At 43.7% G+C, this 18,434-nt stretch overlaps 1 protein-coding gene across 1 annotated transcript in view; it reads right to left on the bottom strand.

Annotated features, from left to right (window-relative positions):
• LOC135702356 (uncharacterized) overlaps positions 1–18,233 on the bottom strand; it is a 48,793-nt gene extending 30,560 nt beyond the window's left edge. Inside the window, exons 1-3 of the mRNA XM_065223378.1 lie at positions 17,774–18,233; positions 2,112–2,419; positions 913–971 (exon numbers count right to left, since the gene is read on the bottom strand). Coding sequence (XP_065079450.1) covers positions 913–971; positions 2,112–2,419; positions 17,774–18,039 — 633 coding nt within the window. The 5' untranslated portion in view covers positions 18,040–18,233. The remainder of the gene's footprint in view (positions 1–912; positions 972–2,111; positions 2,420–17,773) is intronic.
• Between the last annotated feature and the right edge of the window lie 201 nt (positions 18,234–18,434).

The raw sequence follows: 18,434 nt of genomic DNA, 5'->3' as shown, positions 1-18,434 counted from the left end.
TCGTTGGTCCGCCAGAGATTCTGGCTTCTGAATGCTCGTTCTGTTGTCAGGAAAATCATCCGGTCTTGTGTTACATGTTTCCGATCCAATCCGAGGTTGCTCCAAACCTCTCATGGTATTTTCCGCCGCCCAATCTCGAAGTTGGCCCCTTTACCCTTTGATTCAACCCAGCCCTCTGTTGTTCATCAAGTTCCTCTTTGCCCGGGGGGAGAATGTTCGCGATTGAAGCGAACGTAATGTGTTGTAGAAGTAGAAGTAGTAGTTGTTTTGTGTAATCGCCCTAACCACTTACCCAATCCTTTAAAACTCTACTAACCCCGAGGCGACCGCGGGTAATCGGTTTCCGAAACTAACCCTAATGTGCTACATGTGTAATTTGTATCAAGACCCTGAAAACAAGCTTTGATCATTTCCTTACGCTGCCGCTGGCTTGGCACGAGCATGCAAGCAGCAGCACCGACCGAGCGACGAGCGACCGACCGACCACAAACCAACGAGCGTGCAGCGAGTGCTGATTGGTTATGAATGAAGGAGAAATGAATGAATGCAACATCAAGAAGAAGAAAGCCAAACACATTTAAAGCAACGCATTTTGCGCGTCGCTATCATACAGTCCACAAGCTTTGTAAAGCAAACACCGAAATATAGCGCAGTTGAAAGTTTTAATTCATTCTCGTTTTTCCTCTTTGGACAAGCCGAAGCCAAAACAGTCCTTTTCAGGGCTATGAGTTGAATTGAATTTCAGTCGAGCTTTTCGTTGTGTTCCTGTTGGCATTCCCACAGGGGGAATTGGCCAAATCAGCTGGAATCCTCCGAGCCGAGGATTGCCACACCATCTCCAGTGTCCGTGATCGGACACTTGGTATATACAATAAGGTTTATAAAATAAGAATCTCAAAGAATTAAACTTACCTGTGGATAGCTTTCGTAGAAGTGAATGTTTTTCAAAGCTTGTTGCAACACTAATTTGACTGAAATTAAAAGAAAGGCAAACAAAGATGTTTGAGTGTACAGTTACAGTTTATTCTGGAATTCTGTTGCAGCAATGGCATAAGATTTGAAAATCCACAAAAGCCTACATATTCATTCATAACTATCAAACTGTATCGCGAAGCGCATTGCATGTGCCCAATCAATTACTTAGACTCAGACTCATGCCACGTGCTGCACAACCGACTGAATGCTTGTTTCCAATTTCCCATCATGTCGTAGAATGCAGTAACCTCCAACTTGCACTACCGTTATACGCATAAGAGTCCCACGATCCATAAGGATTGCATAGACATTGGGATTGGGACAGTTATGTTTTAACGGCAGCCTAGCGGTAGGTAAAACACTGCGGCTATCAAAATTTGCATATCTTACCAAACTTTCCACCTTTAACCTTTCTTTATCGTGCTTTGTATTTTAATTTGGACCTTCTCTTACATCCAAGGAGGCTTGATTCCTATCGACAGGATGCGACTGGTGAACTTGAAAATCGCATTCCCTTTAGTTCTACTGTTGAATAGCTCCTTTCACCTGATGCCTCTGCCTGGCTGCGCTTGGAACTCAACAGGTGCCTGAGGATGAACCCTGAAGGTAGGTACCTCTAGCTGTATTTTACGAGCAGGTGAAAATACCTCAGACTGACTAAAACTTGATACGTGATATTTTGATTGACGGAATGGGAAACAGCGTGGGGGTGAGCGGCAGAACCGAGTGGGCAATTTCCAATTTATAGAAGAAGTTACACGGTTCTATTTATATAGTTCAAAGGTTAACGTTACGTAGAAACTGTTGTAGAGCGATTGGGTATGGAAATGCAAAATTTTACGTTCGCTTTTGGTCGGGGCACAATCCCGAGGGAGTCGAGCTATAAATCATGGCTTCCAATTGATTCCGGTTACCTATCGTGACGTTGGGAAATAACCAACATGCGCACATAAAATCATGATATGGGGAATCTGTTGACAATTGAAATGCCTTCGATGGTTTTGTGCCTATGGTGGCATTGAGTGTGGTCGATTGGAATCGAACTAACAAAGCGAGGGTAATTTCCAATTTTGAATAATCGGGCCATTGATTGGTGCAGCCAGTAAGTATGAGAACGCTACATAAATAGTACTTACATCGGAAAACGTCGTAGATCATGGAGAAAACTTTCCGCATTTCAAACTCATCGTCAAACGATACTTCGAGGGGAGGCTTTTTCAGTAGTTTACCGGCGCGGGCAATGTCCTCCAGGCGCCACTGGTTGTACTCGTCAATGTTGCAAAAGTCGATCGGATTGTCCGGAAAGCAGCGGCGCCGTTTGCGACGGAATGCTGCCGAGTCCCCGCCGGGCGTTGGCGAGGTGAAGGGCGACACATCTTCGATTGATTTCGCTTTCGATTCCCAGATGGTGGTCTCTTTTAGATCCAGAGAGGTTTTGAGTTGACTGGAAGTTCAGTGGAAATATGCAAATATTTGTAATTGTAGATTTAAGAAATGCCGGGCACGGAGCTGTTTTAAACACAGAATGAGAAAATTCTAATTTGTACATAATTGACCAGGCGTCTCCATCGAAGCTGCACCAGGATGGGTACTAAATTTTAATTTTGGAATTCGCGACTTTTCCCCGGTTTTCCCGTTTCAAACCTTATCAATTTTTCGGTTATTAATATTCATCAACTTTTATTCGAATCTATAAGAACATCACGAAAAATAGATTTTACATGCGAAGAGGTGCAGGGGAACTCGTGGTAAGCACGGCCCGTTAAGCATTAAGACTATTTTAAAATAATTGAGAGCTAATTTGGTTATCTTTCTCATGCAGAGTTCATGTCTAGACTGTTTTGAATAGAAATTATGTGGTAGCAAGGTTTGAATAGGTTATGTTGTTAACTAAACAGTAAGTTTAGTACAAAAAAGTAACAAAAATTTACATATTTATACTTACCTTACCAGCCATCTATTTGTTACAATTTGTTACCCCTAACCTCGAGATAGCCACGAGTAAACGGCCCCGCTTTACTAACGTTAGTTTTAAGTCATTTTGTTATCTAAACAATGAATATCGGCTCCACAAAGCTACATCAAATGAGCCTGGATAAATAAAATATTAAAAAAAAATACTTACCTTAACAATCAGGCTAAGGCCTTGATGTCCTCTGCTGTTCGAAGAAGTCGTCTCCACTCTACTCGATCCATGGCCACGTAGTCTCCGAAGGGTCCGCATGTCGCCTTCTACTTGGTTGATCCACATGGCCCGCTGCGCTTTCAAGAATAATTTTCACTGGGTCGTCGTCCGGCATTCTTACGACGTGCCCAGCCCACCGTAGACGCCCAATTTTTGCAATGTGGACGATGGATGGTTCTCCCAGCAGCTGGTACAGTTTGAGATTCATTCGCCTCCTCTACGTAACTTCACCGTAGATGGTACGCAAAACTTTCCGTTCGAAAACACCTCCACGAGCATAGTCCAGGTCTCGTAGCCGTAGAGCACCACCGGACTAATCAGCGTCTTGTAAGTAGATAGTCAACTTCGACAATTTTATTCGACCGGAGCGTCCTCCGGAGTCCATTCCCTGCCATAATAAGTCTTTGAATTTTTCTGCTGGTATAATTTTTGGCGGTCAATAGTGAGCCTAAATACACGAACTCGTTAACCACCTCGATTTCGTCACCGACAATCTGAACTCGGGGTGGGAGGCTAACATTGTCTTCCCTTGAACCTCTTCCTCTCATGTATTTTGTCTTCGATGCGTTGATGGCAAGTCCAATCCACCTTGCTTCGGCCTTCAGTGTGATGTACGTATGGTGTCGATGTCATCGGCGAAGCCAAGAAGCTGGATGGACTTCCTGAAGATCGTGCCACTCGTGTCTATTCCAGTTCTTCTGATCAGACCTTCTAACCCGATATTAAATAGCAGACACGCCATAGCTGATCGCAATCGATTGTGTTGTATGCGGATTTGAAATCAATGAACAAATGTTGTGTGGGCGGGCACGTTGTATTCGCGGCATTTCTGCAGAACCTGCCGAATCGGGGAAATTTGGTTCGTGGTAGCACGGGCCTGCCCGCCTGCCCACGAGATCTCTTGCAAATGGTGACAGGCGGCGGTATAGAATTTGGGAGAGTACCTTGTAGGCGGCGCTCAGCAGTGTGATCGCGCGGTAGTTGCAGCAATCCAACTTGTCGCCTTTTTTGTAGATTGGGCATACGACACCTTCCATCCACTCCTCCGGTAATATCTCCTCCTCGGAAATTTTGGCAATTACCCAGTGCAGCGCTCTAGCCAGTGCTTCACCACCGTATTTTAATAGCTCACTTGGTAATTGATCTACACCAGTTGCTTTGTTGTTCTTCAGTCGACCGATCTCCTCCTCAACTTCTTGAAGATTAGGGGCCGGTAGCTTGTCTTCTGCGCGTGCTTCAAGGTCTGTTGCCGTGCCACCTTCGTTTTCTGCTGCATCACCGTTGAGGTGCTCGTCATAGTACTGGTTCCACCTCAGACTTGTTCATGAGAAGGTTACCATCCAAGTCCTTGCACATATCGGTTTGCTGCACGAAGAACTTCTGTGTGTCGTTTACGCGGTACAGATTTTCCATCGCCTCGCGATTTCGGTCTTCCTGCTGACGCTTCTTTCTTCGGAAAACCGAGTTTTGTCTGTTCCGCGCTTGTCTGTATCGCTGCACATTCAATCTCGTGCGGTGTTGCAGCATTCTCGCCCGTGCTGCATTCTTCTCCTCTGCTAACAGTTTGCATTCGTCGTCAAACTAGTCATGTCTTCGGTCCGGAATTGCAGTACCTAGTGCCGCTGCAGCAGTACTACCTATGGCGGAACGGATGTTCCTCCAGCCATCTTCAAGAGCAGCTGCGCCAAGCTGCTCTTCCGTGGGTAGTGCAACTTCCAGCTGCTGCGCGTAGTCCTAGGCAACTCCGGCGTCCCGTAGTTGCTCAATGTTGGGTCGCGGCGTTCGACTTCGACGGGCGCATGCATACTGCAACTAGGTAGTGGTCCAAATCTATGTTCGCACTACGGTACGTGCGGACGTTGATAATGTCGGAGAAGAATTTCCCGTCGATTAGAACGTGATCGATTTGGTTTTCTGTGTGTTGGTCAGGTGATCTCCAGGTGGCTTTGTGGATATCCTTGCGGGGGAAAAAGGTACTTCGAACTACCATACCCCGAGAGGCTGCAAAGTTCACGCATCGTTGGCCGTTGTCTTTCGATACGGCATGCAGGCTGTTTGGCCCGATTGCCGGTCTATACATTGCCTCCCGTCCTACCTGAGCGTTCATGTCACCTGCTACAGCTGCGCATAGAACGCTTCTTTCTCGTCGTCGGGTCTCCCTTCGTGTGGGCAGTGCACGTTTATGATACTTTAGTTGAAGAAACGGCCCTTAATCCTTAACTTGCACATCCTCGCGTTGTTCGGCTGCCAACCAATCACGAGTTGGCGCATCTTACCCAGCACTACAAAGCTGGTTCCCAGCTCGTTGGTGGTGCCACAGCTCTGGTAGAAAGTAGCCGCTCGATGCCCGCTTTTCCATACCTTTTGTCCCGTCCAGCAAAGTTCCTGCAGTGCTACGACTTCGAAGTTGCGTGGTTGAAGTTCGTCATAGATTAACCTCTCGCAGTCCGGGAAGCCGAGCGATTTGCAGTTCCATGTTCCGAGTTTCCAATCGTAGTCCTTATTTCGTCGCGCAGGTCTGTGCCGATTATTCCGATCCGTATTTTTTTCTTCAGTATTTGCAACTTTGTTTTTTTTTCAGGGCGGCTTGGCTTGTTGGGCCTGCCCCAACCCCTGTCTCGCCGCGGGACCATCGTGCACAGCTCTGTTTAGAGTCCAACGCTGGCACTAGGACGGTGATCAGCCGCTCCTAACATGGAGAACAGACGCCGTTTTGAGCCGCACCTCCATGGTGAACAGACGCTCGGGTTTGGTGAAGCATTTCCTCTATCACCGTACTATGGTTACCGTGCCAGTGTTCGCGTCGCACCTCTTCACTTTGCTATTGCCGGACTGGCAACATTGCCCAGGCTACGCCACCCAGCTGTGTCCCTGTTTCAGCTGGTAGTCTTTTGTTATCCTATGACTCGGGGAGGCGTGAAGTAGGAACTTGTGAGGACCCGGGCTAGGTATTTCGCTCCTTCCAGGTTGTCAACTCACCATTTTGTAGCTTGACTTTAGCACAAGCTGTTTAAAATACATTTTTTTATTCCTTAGCCAACGAAAAACAAAATGCAGCTGCAAAAAACACAACACATCAGATTTTACCGTGGCCAACATCGACCATATTGTATTGACGTCAATTTAGAATGTATTAACAATAAACAATTATTGTCAATAAAACCAATCGTGTAGGGTCCACTTAAAAAAAATCGAGTGGAGGTGACTAATAGCGCACAGCACAACCTTTTTTTTTGACGTAGGACTACGTCTGTGATTTCTATTTTGGGGGTAAACTTTGTGAAAACCGAAAATGGAACATGTAACGAAATCATGAAAGATTTTGAACGTTAATAACTCAGCTGCCCCTGGACCAATTTCAATAATTTTATCACCAATGGATCAGAGATATTTCTACGCTTCTGTTAAATTAAGGGGGTAGTCCACTCTGAAAATTTCAAAAAATCTTTTTTTTTTTGGCTTAAAAAATACTTTGGAATGTCTACTTTGACATAGACTTGATCGCAAGTCCGCAAGTGACATCGTTCCAAAGTTATAGGCCGATTAGTGGACTCGTGTCCAGACGCTCCAAGCGCGCCCAGGTGAGCGCTCGGAGTACCCGCCCGTTACCGGCGAAACGGCGTGTCTTAGTAGTCTTAGTAGTTAAACGCGATTATCTCTAAACGATGTTTTCAAAATTGGCAGGCGCTGTATTTTAGAAACGGCTCATTCGATTTAAACGGCGATTGAATTTTCGAGTTAAGTACACTGAAGTCTTTTTTTACACGGTTTTTTTTACGCGGTTTTTTTTTACACGGTTTTTTTTACACGTTTTACACGGTACGTTTTTAACGATTTCTCGACAACGATACAACCTATCGACTTGATTCCAATCACATTATCCGTTTCAAGCTATTTGTAATCGAATGGCATACTTAAAAAAAAAATCACAATTTTTGGTGTAAATACAGAATTTTTTAAATATGTCTATATGGACCATATCATGCTTTAATTACAAATGGCATCAAAATCCGATTTTTTTTAAACATTTAAGCATGCGAAAAATCAAAATCTCGTAGGTTTTTTTTTACACGGACCGTATCCCCCGTGTAAAAAAAGACCTGAGTGTACCTTTTTTCTAGTCTTGTACGTAGCCGATTTTCAAAAGAATCAAAATGGATTTTTGGTGCAAGCTTTTATCTCCAATTTTAGGGTACAAAAACGGACTGTTTTTCTCAAAACGATGCCAAATTTTTATTTTTCAACCAAATCAAAAACGGCAATCAAAAACAAGACTGGGTCATCTATCAGAGAATAACCACAAAAAAATTCGTTGTTCCAGCTCCAGTGGTGTGACCGCCAGACGTCCCGCCCCGCGACGACTCAGACGGGAGGTCTCCTGGGGAACCTGGTGCAGCGGCTACAGGAGACATCCAATCGCGCCAAAAAAATCTCCATTAAAGAGGACATTTCAATTGACAAAACCATGCATTCCTTTTTTTGAATTGATCGTTATTCATCCTCAAAAAAAAATCGTGAAAATGACCTATTTTTCAAGCCGCCAGAGTGGACTACCCCCTTAAAGACTTTGTCAATTTTTCGAAATGTCACTATTAAAAATTGTACGAATGTGCAATTGTTGCTATGATAATTAAAATTATTACCGATTGCCTGCGAAAAGCGATTTCCCTAACACAGATTTCAAAGTTGAATTCCATCCGGTCTCACCGAACGGTGTTTATTCAATCACCGCGTGGTGAGTGATGGTGTTCTCCAGTACACAACGAAAGGCCCCCGCAAGCCGCTAGCTATCGAGGCTGCCCTCAACCGCTGATCGGATTTAATCCAATCACCGTGTGTGGTGGTGCCCGGTCGTCGGCATCTGCAGCGACAGTGCTTTCGGCGCGTGGCGTAGAACATTGGCTGCCTGCAAGCAGTGGGCTGCAGCCCACATCTATGCTAAGCGTGTCACCCTCATTCCAAACAACATACAGCTCACCAGCCTCATATTACTCATTACTCAACCATCACGACAAAACGGTCCACCATAAATTTGTAAAAGAGTATTTTTTGGACATTTGTCAAGGTAATCAATCGGATCTCAGTTTCCATATCAATATAGAGCTGGAATTAGGGCGTAACAGCTTTTGTAAACAATGACTTCTTTCGATGATGACTTGAAAGTCAAAGCTCGCCCACGCAAAATCAACATCACCATCAGGTAGGGTAAGACTTCCCCTACCCGTCGGTAATGTTGGTTTGCGTGTGCGCGCCTTGAATTCCTGAAAATCATTCAGAGAAGTCATTGTTTGCAAAGACTGTTACGCCTAATTCCAGCTCTATCTAGATATGTTTAAATCTAACATACCATGTATCTTAAGGCAACATTGGGGGTACAATTTCAAAAACCAAAGTCAGTCGCGGCATGAAAGTGGTCTTATTTTGATGCAGAGATGATGTATTTTAATTCGTAATACGCCAATTGATATGAATTTTTTCAACGATTCTGTTAAAACTAAGACTTTATCATTTTTCGAAATGTCACTATTGAAAATTGCACGAATGTGCAATTGTTGCTATGATAATTAAAATTATCACCGATTGTTAGCGTTGTTATGATATAGCGTTAGCGTTGTTATGATATACTTCGTAGATTGGATACTAGCGACACTCACGTCTCTTCTGAAATTCTCAGCTAGACTACTTTCAGGAATAATGCTGGGGAGTAAACATTGATTCCAATCTAAACAAGAGTAACAGAAGCATGACTGTCGCTATTCCCGGCCACGCCCATTTTTACCATAACTAGGGATAGGGAAGGAAATGTTGATGTAAAGGGTGTCCACGATGAAATTGCCACACACAAAATTGATTCGCAAAATTCGAGTTTTCATCCGATTGCCATCAAATTTTCAGGGATTGAGAAATAACTATTAAACTTCATTTTACCATTCTACTCGTATTTTATTTACAGTCCATACGCAAATGCCCGCACCTTGGCCTTAACCCCGGCCATAAGATTCTGCACAACCTGTGAATCAACCGTTTTTTGCATGTAAACCCATACTTTCTTCAGTTCCTCGACTGTCTTCACTACCTTAGGTCGTTTAAGAAGGTGCTGCTTCATAATCGCCCAGTACTTCTCGATGGGGTGGAGCTCCGGAGTGTTGGGAGGGTTGAACATTTTCGGCACGAAATTGACCTTATTGTCCGCATACCACTTCAGCACGTCCTTGGAGTAGTGGCATGAGGCCAAATCCGGCCAGAAGATTGTTGGGACGTTGTGGGCCTTCAGGAGAGGAAGCAGCCGCTTCTGGAGGCACTCTTTTATGTACACCTGTCCGTTCATCGTGTCCTGGGTCACGAAAGGTGCACTCCGCTTCCCGCACGTGCAGATGGCTTGCCAAACCAGGAATTTCTTCGCAAATTTGGACATCTTCTGAGTGCGGACATGCTCCGGAACGCTGAACTTATCCTTGGCCGTGAAAAACAGGTTGCCGGGGATCTGTTTGAAGTCGGCCTTCACATATGTTTCGTCGTTCATGATGCAGCATTCAACTTTCGTCAGCATGTTGAGGTACAACTTCCTGGCACGGGTTTTGGCGGACTTGTTCTGCTTCTCGTCGCGATTAGGGGCCTTTTGTACCTTGAACGTTCGAAGCCCAGCCTTAATTTTGGCCTTCTGCACAAAACTTCGGCTTAGGTGCAGCTTCTTAGCCACATCCCTAACGGAGGCGTTCGGATTTCGGTTGAAAGCCCCAACTACGCGGTTGTGATTTTTGGTGTTGTACGGAATACTTTTTCCTTCACTTCTGGGCTTCCGATCGGTGGTCAACCGTTCCTCGAACCGCTTAATCACTCGCGACACCGTGGAATTCGCGATTCCCAACGTTTTAGCGATGGAACGATGCGAGAGATCCTTGTTCTCGTGATGAATGCGCAAGATTTTATCACGCACGAGCTGTTCTTTCGACTCCATTTCCGCGAGTTTTGATCACAGGACTTTAAAACTTGCAGGATGTAAATAATGCACTATGAACTAAATCCACCCAAATTTTCATTAAATTCTACCCAACGGTTAAAAAGTTAGAGCAATTTCATAGTGTGGCAATTTCATAGTGGACACCCTTTAGTACTTACTTAACGAGAGGCCACCGACTTAGCGACACCCTCATAAGTGCTACGGAGTTGGAGGGTTGGGTAGGATATTCGGTTAGGATTCACCTCGAGTTGGCGATGCAACCAAAAGTATGTATTGTTTATTTGTTGTTTATTTAATCTCTCGATAGCCGGCTATCGAAAGAACATATTCATTTTGTTTAGTGATCATGAATTTTTAAGAGTCATGACGGAGAGCTTGGGATTAAACCCATGATTTTCTGCTCAGTAAGCAAAACGATCCCTCCAGGGTCATCGAGCATCTCTTAACCATAACACTTCGCGACAAAACACAACTACATTTTCGCTTGTTATTCAAATAGTTTCAGAGGTTGACCTCAAATTGGCGATGCAACCAAAAGTATGTATCGTTTATTTGTTGTTCATTTAATCTCTCAATAGCCGACTATCGAAAGAAAATATTAATTTTGTTTAGTGATCATGAATTTTAAGAGTCATGACGGAGAGCTTGGGATTAAGCCCATGATTTTCTGCTCAGTAAACAGAAACGATCCCTCCAGGCTCATCGAGCATCTCAGAACCATAACGCTTCGCGACAATACAGGACTACGTTTTCGCTTGATATGCAAATAGTTTCCGACGTTAATGTTCCATATCAAATATACAAATAATGGTGGTGATTTATTGTGCTGTGGAAGAGCTTGGGGTTAAATCCATGATTTTCTGCTCAGTAAGCAAAATCGATCCCTCCAGGGTCATCCAGCATCTCATAATCCACAGCGCTTCGCGTCAAAGTACGATTAAGTTCTCTTTAGGTATGTAGCGAACGATTAAGATATGCAGAATTCATATGCCTTTTTCGACCGGTAATCAATTCAAAATATACAAATAGTACTGCCAACGACGACGACGATTGTAGTGAATTTATTGCTTACCCCTTGTCTAAGATAAAGACACCTTGGCACCTCCACAGGATCCTCATGTGCATCTATCACTGTCTGCAAACATATTAAAAGTTAACGCACATGATATTCTGAAATTAATGTTTTTATCTGACATTCACATAACTTTCATATTATTACATGTGTTCTATGTGATAAATCACACACATTTCACTGGACACATAAATTTCGTGTTGTGTTTTGGAGCGATTCCCAATTATAAGACCACATGAAAGTTATGTGAAATTCTAATGGATATTTTCCATCTGAAATGTGATTTTCTTTTCTTTTCTTTTTCCGTTTTCCCTCCTTCCGCTTCCCCTTTCCTTTTTTCCCCCTTCCCTTATCCCCTTTTTCCCCCCTTTTTTTTTGAGTGTATTATTGCCACGCACAACGCACCGCTCCTAACCTTAATCAGTTGTAAATTATTCGGTGTGTGGTGTATACATAACATTGAAGATATGTTTTCAAAGAAGAATTTCCAGTTAATGTGTCGTCGGATCGGCGAGTTTGAAGTTTGGTTACAACGCATCCCAGGTGACGGAAATTGTCTATTTGGTAGCCTCGTTCACCAAATACTGGGAATTCATCCTGCCGAGTCAGTTTTCCCAAATAAGGTGTCGCAGATGCGAGCATCAATCGTTGAACATCTTCAACGAAATTTTGCCAGATACTGGGTCTATCTAGTCCCGTTTGCCGAAGATGTAATAAAACACGGATTCATCGACGTATACGACCGTGTTTGGAAATATTTAGAGTTGCTTTCTCACGACGGCACTTGGGGGGGTGAGGAATGTTTATCCATTGCGTGTGAACTCTACAACGTCAGTATCACCATCTGGGAAGAACGCACCGGTCGGTTTAGAGAGTATTCCGTAGGGACCGCTACCTCTCAAAAAGTCGCTATTTATTATACTGGCTCTCACTACGACAGCGTTGTCTTTTGTGCTCATATTGACATCCAAGATTCTGCCGGGTCAGTTGATATTCCAACAGCTGGACATGTGCTTAATGTCCTGCCTTTTTGTGATCACCTGGCCGTTTGTCGATCTTTCCTTCATCAGTTGGCAATAACCCCGGGTGAAAAAGAAGTGTCTGCGCTAAACTCGATGATCCTTAAATACGCCCACTTTAAATCAAACTCAGATTCAGGTAATCATATCATCTGTAGATTTTGCACCGTTGCTAATAACTTCTGCCTGATTTATTCTAGGCCAAAGTGTAATTAATCGATCCAATTTTGAAGACACGGCGCACAAGATTCTGTCTGCTCTCTCTGAATTGTTTGACACTAATATAACTGTTTATAGCGAAGATACAGATGAGCGACACCTATTTACCGTCAATTCAGACACTTTATCACGTGTAAGGATTTATCTGGGAACAAGAGACTGCATTTGCATCAGCGGCAGCGTACTGCAAATCACTGACTTGTCACACCTCCGGCAAAGAAGATTAGAACTGGAGAGCTTTTGGGGGTTCAATCTTGTTTCGTCGGATCAACGAAGGATGGTAGTCCGACGAAACTGCTTCTGTCAACACTAGCTACTGACCTCTCTCTCATTCCTACTCCTGGCGTCAATGCATCTGATAATTCCTTATTTGTTCAGCCTACATGTTTCGGTAGCCCAACCTTTGCCCGTTCAATCATCGTCTGCTAATGAAGTCGTAGCCTGTTCTTCTGTGGTGCAATCAGGCTCAGACAATACTGACGATTGCCTTCCAAAAATGGTCTCCTGGAATGTGTCGGGCTGTCAAACACGCGAGAAGCGGAATGGAATTGATTATTGTCTTCATCATGACGGGGTTGGAATTGCTTTCCTTCAGGAGGCTAATATTGACGCAGCAAAATCCGATACTAAGAATTATATTTGGTTAACTGGGAGCACTCGTAAAAACAAAAAACGCAATTTGGCCATTCTGGTTTCCAAGTGGCACAATGTTAATGTAAACGATATTAATTGCATTGGGTCATTTATCTTGACGGCTAACGTATATTATACAGCTGGCCTTACCACTTACCGTATGATAGTGGTCAATGTGCATGCTCCAAATAAAACCAATTCGACATATTTGGGGCAGCTTGGTGGATTCTATGAGAGCTGCTCAGACAAGGAACTCGTTATTCTGGTCGGTGATTTTAATAGTCATCTTGCCTACAATGACTCCACTGAGCGAGAGAGAAGCTGTCTTGGGAGAATTACATGTCACGAAAAGAGCAATCAATCTGGAGTACAATTACGTTATTTTTTGGTACGGCACAATATGGTAGTTCGATCCATGCGGTCCGACAAGTCACTGTTATGGACATGCACTAACGGTGTAACACGTTCACAGCTAGATCATATAATAATTCCTTTTGTATCCAAGCATTACATTCGCGACATTAAAGCAAAGAAACCCGTAGGTGTCAAAACTGACCATAAGATGATAACCTGGTCTATCATGCTAAACCGAAAAATAGGTGCTAAATCAAACCCTAGATGCAATCAACAATTAAAACGATTTCACTTCCTTCCGTTGGATGAGCCTTTAATCCTGCAACACTCTGATGCTCAAAGAGTGTACCACGAAGAGCTCCAGAAGTCACAATCCGATAAACACTTGTCGGTAAGTAATGCATGGGATGGTCTTGTCCAGAAGACGAGGAAGGCTGCAATACAGACCATTCAAATTAAAGGGCGCCTACCACCTGGTCGGGACTGCCGGAAACTGGTGGCACTGATATGCAAATATAGGTTCTGGATGTCGTGGAAACCTTCGGTTAAAATATCCACTAAACTATCTGACGTTACCTCCCGCTTGAAACTTAAACTACAGCATTATGACGAGAAAAAAATGCGAAGAATTCTTTAAAAACCTTCACAGGTATCCTTACGGAGCCCGTATCAACCGTACTCATAAGTACCTCAAAAAACACCGCAAACGAAAGAGTATAGTGCGCTTCTCAACAATCCCGATTACCAGCTGGAATGCAGTACGTGAAGATCATGCAGACGGATTGCCCGAGCAGATTCCTGAAACTGACGGTCGCTCATTAGCAGCGAGCCCTACGCTTGGAGATATACGTCGACTCCTGAGTATGATGACAAATGGGAAGGCTAGTGGCCAAGATCGCATACCCACAGAGTACCTGAAGTATGCAAATTCCGCTATTTTGCTAGAGTTGAAGGATTTGTTAGAAGCTGTGTGGACCGAAAATAATCTTCCGAATTCTTGGAAGAATAATTTCATTATTCCGATACCAAAAGTTCCTAACCCGTTGTCGACATCACAATATCGCCGGATTTGCTTATCTAGTTCTGGTTATAAACTATATGCGATGTGGGTTCTCGAAACGCTTCAAAGCTATGTGGGCAATATAGGACATCATCAAGCTGCATTTTTGTCCGAGCGATCAACCTCCGATCATCTTTTTGTGGTTCAGCGTATACTCCAAGATCGATGGAATGGTGGCGTTCCAGTGGCTGTTATGTCGTTAGACATCGAAAAAGCGTTTGACATGGTTAACCTCAAATGCCTACCAGCTATACTTAAAGGTAAATTACACATCAAGAGATGCTCTTTTTAATTAATCACTTTCTCATTTTCTTAAATTATAAATGTACAGGGAAAGGAGTACCGCATGGCGTGATCAATCGAGTTGTAGAATGTTTACGAGGCGATGTGGAACAGACACTCTGGCAAGGGGAGCTTTCGCATCCTACTCCTCGTCACATTGGCATTAAGCAGGGGTGCCCTCTGAGCCCGATTGTGTTCAATTTGATCATGGAGGCGGTTTTAGAAACTGTGGAAGAAGATTGTGAAATATTCTGCCTCAATCAAAGTGGTTCTATTACCTTACCAATCGTCCTGGCATACGCCGACGATTTAATAATAATTGTTGAAAATCCGGAACACCTAGAGCTCATCGTTGCCTCAATAAAACAATATTTAGCTACTGTTGGGCTAAATCTTAATGAAGACAAGCCGGTTCGACACAGGATCAGATGGACATCTTGGGGAAGAATTATGAAGTGCAAAAAACATTGAAGTACTTGGGCTGCTACTTAACTCCTAAATTAGACCGACCGTTGACTACCAGGACCCGGTGCCGTAACACCATTAAAACATCTAGAGTTGTGATGGATTTCTTGAAGCAGCATACTCCAAGCTGGGAGTTGGGAAGATTGATCTATGACACCGTCCTTGCGCCTGCAATGCTCTATGGCACTCAAACTACTGTGCTTACAAAGCACAGTAGGACCTCACTTCGGAATTATGAAAGGCAGATCGTGCGAGAGATGGCAACACTATGCCGTCACGAAGAACCAGATGCGTTACGTCGATCAATACACGTTTTACTACGGAAGAAGAGAATTACACAGAGAGTTCGTGTGCACTAGCTGCGCTATTGGGGGCATATTCAACGCCGTCCTGCCATTCACCCAACGAAAGCTGCTTCCCGATTGTTTGCTTCCCGTTTGCGTCAGTGTCGTCCATCATATACTTGGTGGGACTCCATCCTGTCTTCAATGAAACGTTACCGTAATCTGTCTTATGCTGAATGGGAAGAATTAGCCCAAAATAAAGAACGGCTTCATAAGAAGATCGAGGAAATGTACGACATTGCTGCGTCGACAGAGGAGTCCGATTTGGCCGAGTGAGTAAACTAAATACACCATCCAACTGCAACGCCACTGCTCAGTCCCAACACAGATTCTATCTAGTATCATCAGTCTTGCACCACCTTTCTTTAATCCGATGTTCAATAATGAGTATTCACTCGTCTCGTATACTCGCTCCCGACCGAAGCGCACCTCCCATGCAAAACAAAACAGCCTGAACGAAAACTAGAATATGGTCGATCAACTAATTTTACAGATTGTGAGATGCAAACATCTCTTAAAACGTCTTGAGGGCTCCAATATCCTATAAATTTCTCAAGATAAACTATTCCGGGCCAAATTCCAGAGTACTTCTGTAGCAGACTAATGTTTCCTTTATAGGAATCGGCAACGTCCTTAATTCGATCGCAACAAGTCAATAAATATTATTAATATTATTATAATCATTGTTATTATTAAGGGTTCAATGAGAAAATCTCGCTTACTTTTTCAAAGAGACGTACCCGTCCCCGCAAACAAAGACTCAAACGTCAATCCACTGAAACCCACAACACTCCCACTCAAATCAACTTCACCATCTTATTCAATTAAAATTATCACCGATTGCCTGCGAAAAGTGATTTCCCTAACACAGATTTCAAAGTTGAATTCCATCCGGTCTCATCCAACGGTGTTTATTCAATCACCGCGTGGTGAGTGGTGGTGTTCCCCATTACACAACGAAAGGCTGCCTGCAAGCAGTAAGCTGCAGCTCACATGAGCATCCATAGAAAGAGGAAGAAGCCGCACCGCTATTGATCGGAATCAGCAGCTTTTCGTAAGTCGTTGTAGGCCATCTATTTCAAGCGCGTCACACTAAAGAGTATAAACAGAGAGAACCCCGCTCAAATTCCTATTCCTACACAAAACACAAACTCCTGCTGCAGTTAACAAATACAATTTATTATATAAGACCACGTAGTCCTACGTCACCATTGCGTACAACCCCATAGGGCTGTCCCTTGTAGTGCTTCCAGATGATCCCAGGTTGGAGGACAACCGAGAAATAGCAGTGGGTATATTCGGGGAATTCCTGTATATCGTAAAAAAAAAAAAAACTAACTTCAGTGCACAATACTACTAATGACATGCAGAATAGCACCTATATGAACACAAATAGAAGTGAAAAAACATTATAGGAAAGAAAGTACTTTCATACACGAAAAGTGGCACCTTGTTTCGCGTTTGACTATATCACTGCTTGACATCCCAGACATGTAAAAAAGCATGAGGATTTTATTGTCTATGAGGGCATATCAGTCCCATGTGCGTTTTTGCCAAATTTAGGATAACAGTCAATAAGTATCTACTTTCAAAATATGTGATAAAATCAAGAAAAGTCAGTTTGTCCCATCATCCAAAGTAACCACATATCATTCCCATCCCGAAATGTAATCCTCCATAGATTAAGTTACCGGTTTTGCTCTTTGAGTTCTTATATTTATGGTAATATACAAGCTCCATTACAACTGTTTTTAACTCATCAAATTCATTCATAAGTTTACTAGGATTTTTTAACCATGTCGTGAAACTTCATAACTTCGACTGCCTCAATACCAACTTTCTTAATATGGGACTGATATGCGATAATGGGCAGTATAAACTATAGCAGATTTGTATCGAGAGTGCGATAATCGCTTGATACAATAACGAGCTGCTGGCACGCTACACTCTAGTAAATTATTCACACGATTTGAAACAGCTCGGGTTGAGAACAGTCCCACCTGACTGGTAAACCAATCTGCAGTTGATTAATGTACCTACAAAAAGAAAATGTGTGATCTTTATTTCACTTGGCATGTCGATTCTTGTTTATCACCCAAATTCACAACACGCACGCACGCTCTTTCGTGCCAACCGGGTTAACCACTTCATAAGGAACAACTTGATGGAGACGCGCGGTATCTGATTGGTCACATCATACTCACATTCCACTTTCAGTAGCTGCGTTGATTTTCTTCTGCTGTTCCAAGAGTCGAAAGTACTGCTTCAACTGCCACTCGAACTCACTCGGCAGCTGCAGCCTCAACTGATCGGTATTAACAGTGACTCCCAAGTTTGTAACTTTCTTTGCTCGAAGGAGCTCCTCCACAACCAGAATCTCCTGCAAGATTGACGGATAAACGGAAAAGATATCCGCCCGGCTAACGTAGAAAAGGTAATCGGCACACATGTTGGTATTGACTAGTGGCATCTTGCGCCCTTCAAGCAAAGCACTGGTAATCCACCACTCCTGCGGAAAGATTGTGTTGGCGGAAACACGTCCAATCCGTTCCCGTTCATGACTAGTAGTGAATTGAGCAGTTCAACAACGAAAAGATCAACCTTACGGCCTTCCTTCACCAGCTTCCCTGCCACTCCTGGAACGCACAAATAAATCACTTCCACAAGCACCCCACTTTTCACCACTTTATGGAATTTGACCGAATCCTTCCTCCATATATCTCCTCGCACACCTAGCAAGGAGAGCGCGTCGCGTGTGATAAGCTTACGGTAGCGTGGAAAAATGCGGAATGTGAGGATGGTTCCGACCTGTGCTGCAGTATGCTCCCTACTGATGCCTTGCACGCCACACTACGTCGGTTGTTT

Source organism: Ochlerotatus camptorhynchus, unplaced genomic scaffold, assembly GCF_037179485.1.
Source record: "Ochlerotatus camptorhynchus isolate MF236.1 unplaced genomic scaffold, CSIRO-AGI_Acam_v1.1 ptg000192l, whole genome shotgun sequence".
Lineage (NCBI taxonomy): Eukaryota > Metazoa > Arthropoda > Insecta > Diptera > Culicidae > Ochlerotatus > Ochlerotatus camptorhynchus.
This window is presented reverse-complemented; position numbering and strand designations above follow the sequence as displayed.